The sequence below is a fragment of the Leptonychotes weddellii genome, chromosome 6 (genome assembly GCF_054177405.1).
Source record: "Leptonychotes weddellii isolate Sample4059 chromosome 6, ASM5417740v2, whole genome shotgun sequence".
In the NCBI taxonomy this organism is placed as follows: Eukaryota; Metazoa; Chordata; class Mammalia; order Carnivora; family Phocidae; genus Leptonychotes; species Leptonychotes weddellii.
In genome coordinates, this window is record NC_138374.1 from 35,752,200 (window position 1) to 35,757,127 (window position 4,928).

Genomic DNA, 4,928 nt, shown 5'->3' on the forward strand with positions numbered 1-4,928 from the left:
CAGTTGTTGTGTGTATTTGTAAAACTACCTTGTCACAAAATGTTCTACCACGTTAATATTTGGGTAGGAGTACAGCTGAGAAACAACTTGAACATAAATTGTTTTTATATTCACTTAAATATCAGTATATTTTATGAATCTTAAATTAGTAAAGAGTATACTAACTTCATTTTGAGTCTGCCTGCAGACTTCAGATCTGCTCTTTTAATTTTTAACCTCTCTACGAACTATATTAAACTCATTTTTTTTTTTTAAAAAACGAGGCCTTCAGCTAAGGTTCAGTGCTTTCCTGTCAGATTCCTTACTAGGTGCATGCCAAAGCCCTATTTTCCTCTTCCCCTTCATAATAACCACCCGTTGTTTAGTATTTATTACGTGTATGTGTAACGTACAGCGTAACTTAACTTCATTTCATAGGTGAGAAAACAAGCTCAGAAGTTAAATAACTTGCCCTTACCTTCTTTAGCTTTCCCAAGACTTCCTTAAACCCTTGTAGCTCGTTTCTTTCCTCTAATTATGTTTCTAATTATCCCTCCATAAGGAGGTGAGTTAATGAGTAGAGAGTTAAGCATGATCGTTGGACAGAGTATTCTAACACAGTACTCTAATGGCATAATGGTTAATCTCTAGTATCTTGAGGTTGTTTAGTGTCAACTCTATTGAAGAAAAATTGTAACCTGGCTGTTAGTGGTGCCAAGTAGCCCTTCATTTCAACACAACCAAGAAAACATGTTGGCCCAGTTGGGGCAGACAAAAATGCTAAGAGTAACTTTCACTTTATATCCAGAAAAATGCTTTTAAATGGAGACGCCCGCTATGTTTACACTTTGGTTCTATTTTCACCTTTTTATTGGGAATACAAGGCAGTGTTACAGTTTCAGCTCATTAAATAAACAAATGTGTTGATACCGTATTGACAACAATCATGACCCGAATTCTGTGAGTAAGTAGTTTTCCAGTTCAGGGCGTAGAGGAGAACCACATTACTCAGCCACCAAAGTGTTCTGGCTTCAACTCGGGCTAGAAGGAATGCCAGTCCTGGTCAACCATCCAGGATCTTCACCACAGCAAACTGGAATCTCCAATTTTTCAAACTAACTGTAGGAAGGAGGAGTAATTCCAGAGTGACCTACAAATTGATGTGGACGACTACTAAAGTGTCCTCCACTCCTAAGGTGGCAAAATCCTCAGAGTGACTGTTGGAGTAAGGAGCCTTTCATGTGCTCCCAGTTATTATATAGTGCATAGAGGCTGGTAAGCGTCAGTCCTGCTAGACCACCTCGTGCTACCCCTCGAAGGCCACCTGGAAAAGAGAAGGGGGAAAAAACAGCCTTGTATTGCATAGTGTCCTGGCATCAATGGATTAAGCAATGTTATCATGAAGTTGAGACACACAATTCATGTTTATAAATATTCCACCTCAAACAGGAGAATAACAGTCCTAAAAATAATATAAGAAACCAAGACCGGTTCAAGACAGAAATTCCCTCACATCACTTGTTTAAGAATACGGTATATGTACCTTTTCCCCTCACTTTTAATTTCATAATTTATAGCTAAGATCATGAGCATTAATAATTTGATTTTTCTCAATCTCATTTGTTCCTATAACACTCCAGACAAGATCTGATGCATATTACTGAAGTCCCAAACAGATCAATAATTTCCTGCTAGTCCGAGAACCTCACAGGCACTGACAACTGATTTAAAGCTATAATATAAACAACGTGACACCCTCTTTGGAAACAATATTAAGCTTTGGACTCTGGACAGGTCCTCTATTAACTCTGAAGACTCAAGAAGTAGTGGTGATAAGATGGCCCTATCGGGCTTCGAGTCAGGTGCCGACCAAGGACCACACGCCCCCACTGCTGCCACCCCTACAATGACATACCAGACGATCTTCTACAACTCCTGAGCAAGGAGGCACTTAGCATCATCATACTCACCGAAAAGAAGGATTAGACTTTGAACTATTTTTGCTTAACAAAATAGTTTTTCATGTGAAAAAAAATTAGCAATATGTATTTCACGTGAAATGTAAAAACAATGTTTTAATCAGTTGCCTGGAAACCATCCCTGAGTCTAACAAGAGGACTAGGGGGTACCCAAATAAGCTTTTAAGAAATAACTTGATATTCTCTTACGGTTTCCCAAACAAGTAGATACCATAAACGTCAGGTAGCCTGTACTGTACCTATGGAGTATTCATTCCAAGTCATGTGTTAGGAAGGCAAAGGTTGAATGGAGCTGTGGTCCAGTGATGACCTTACTAGAGGCCCTCTGGCTATGAGCCAGTAAATTCTGTGAAATTCAGTGACACTGCCAAGTTAGAACACTTCAGACCAACCACTTCTGCAATGAACGTCCTGCCAGATGGCTTCAGCTGATAGATTAAAAGGCCACCCCCTCCAGGAGCCTCTCTGGTCTGAAGATGTCTGATAGCTGACCTGCGTAGGTTTCCACCTTGAAGTGCCCTAATTATCTCTCTCAGACAGACTGAAACAAACTGCAGGCATCATCTATAAACAGCTGTCAAATAGGTGGGAGGGACATCAGAAACACAAAAATTCAATGGGAGATCCCCCCTTGAAGCCACATCTCTTTATACCATCTTGCTATATTTAGACTGAATACGGCAGTTAACTTGGCAACTGTATTCAATGCGGTTGAAAAATGTACACTTAACCTGCTAACTTAAAACAATCTGCCCAATTTAATAATGATCTACCTCATGTCTTTGACTAGCAAGTCAACAAAAAGTTCTAGGGACTGAAGGTGAACTATAATTAGACCAAATTACTAAAATGGAAAAAAAAAAACAGAACTATGAAGCACAGGAGAATAAATGCTACTCACACACTTTGAGTGTAATGAGGATTCTTTCAAGCAGATTACAAACATTATTCTGAGTCAACACAAAACAAAAGAAAGGTGGTCTCATTGCTATTTATCAGCAGAAAGATGATGGAGGGCAGGTAACTGAAAGCATACTAGGTTTGCAGATGTTTTCCTGGGACCAAACATGCAACTTCAGACTAACTCCCCCGGACCTTTAGTCGATATCAGATTCACAGGGCTCTGAACTCTGCCTACTGGCTTGGAAATAGCTGCAAACTGTTCCTTCCAGTTGGCCCTTTAGCTTTGAGGTTCCCAAGAACGCAGCTTCATACTCAGCCTTTTTTGAAGGACTTTCACATTAGTTCTCAGCTATCAAATAACAAGTCTCCCTGGGCAGGGGCAAGAGGGGTAACATAATGAAACTGGGAACTGTAAGACTAAGATCTTTGGGACACCAGTGGTATATTAAGTGTCCCTTGAGAACCATTTATCCCCTAGAAAGCTTTCTACTTTGACCAAAATGAAACAAATTCTTCTTTGAAGGCTAGAAAAGTTATTTCCAGCAAACAGACACTAAACGTAGGCAGCGTCTGATTTACTAAGCACAGCTAATCCTGCTCCAAGTGTAGCCTCTTATCACATACCAAGCCACGTTTTAGTTTTAACTTTCCATTAATTCCAGCATTTCCCAAATGGTGGTGTTAAAAGTTTGAAAGCCTTGGCTTTAGGCTTTCTGTAACCAACTTATGCCTAACTAAGCACAGGAAGTTTGATTAGCAAATATTCTTGCTTTGAACACAGTAACCAAATAAGACCAACGGTCAGTCTCTATAAAGGAAAACAAACACGAGATGTGTGTTTCAGTTTTACCTTCTATCTTTTGGTCCTTACGCAACTCTTCCAGAAAGGGCAAATATGATCTCTTTTCTAAACATAGGAAAATGAGGCCCAGAATATTAAAGTACCTTGTTTGTGGGATATAGAGCTTGATAGTGCAGAGTTAACACACTGAACTGACAATTACTTTAGAGCTGGGACCAGCAAATTTTTCTTTAAGTGGTCAGAAAGTAAGTATCTTAGGCTTTCAGGGCCCAAAGGCTATTCTGTAGATATTTACACACACACTTAAAATGTAACTACAGTCGACCCTTGAACAATGCGTGGGTCACCCCCCCGCCCCTTCCCCTGCAGTCAAAAATCCACATGCAACTTCTAACGCTCCAGAAACTAATAGCCTACTACTGACTAGAGGCCTTACTGAAACATACAGTTGATGAACACATATTTTGTACATTGTATTATATATTGCATTCTTACAACAAAGCAAATAACAGTACTGTACTGATTTAAGAAAAATCATGTATAAGTTGACCCGTGCAGTTCAACCTCACACTGTTCAAGGGTCAATTGTATTTAAAAATATAAAACACATTCTCAGCCTCCAGGCAGTGAACAGACAGGCATCTGGCCAACAGAAGTTGTTGGCCCCCACAGCCTTACCTACACACTCACATGGCTACTGCAGAACACTATCCAAAATTTTTTGCACTATTTAACTTTAAAATTTTGTTAAATTTATTTTAAAAATTGAAGTAAAAGACACATAAAATTGACCATTTTTAACTGTACAGTTCAATAGCAGTAAGTATACTGGCATCGTGCTACTGTCACCCCCATCCATCTCCAGAGAATTTCATGTTGCAAAACAAACTATGTACCCATTAAACAGTTAACTCCCCACCCCCCTTCCAATATAATGCCTAATTTTTATTATGTTGATACACAGGGTCTTTGCTCACTTTATTTTATTAAAGTAGTCCACATGAATAAAAGTCGAGATAGTACTAAAAGATTTTAGTGATGCACAATGTGGCACATGCACCACCTTAATCCTCATTCCTAGTTCCCAAAGGCTACTACTTTCATTCTTTGCTCTTTACCCTGGTTCTTTTTTTTAAAAAATTGTTTTATTGTTATGTTAATCCCCATACATTCCATCATTAGTTTTTGATGTAGTGTTCCATGATTCACTGTTTGTGCATAACACCCAGTGCTCCATGCAGAACGTGCCCTCCTCAATACCCACC

General features: G+C 39.2%; 1 protein-coding gene across 1 annotated transcript in view; it reads right to left on the reverse strand.

Moving 5' to 3' along the window:
• Positions 1–826: 826 nt before the first annotated feature.
• The window catches only part of LOC102728876 (mitochondrial import inner membrane translocase subunit Tim23), a 29,964-nt gene continuing 25,862 nt past the window's right edge, over positions 827–4,928 (reverse strand). The window contains exon 7 of the mRNA XM_081823919.1: positions 827–1,303. Within this exon, the coding sequence (XP_081680045.1) occupies positions 1,188–1,303 (116 nt within the window). The 3' untranslated portion in view covers positions 827–1,187. The remainder of the gene's footprint in view (positions 1,304–4,928) is intronic.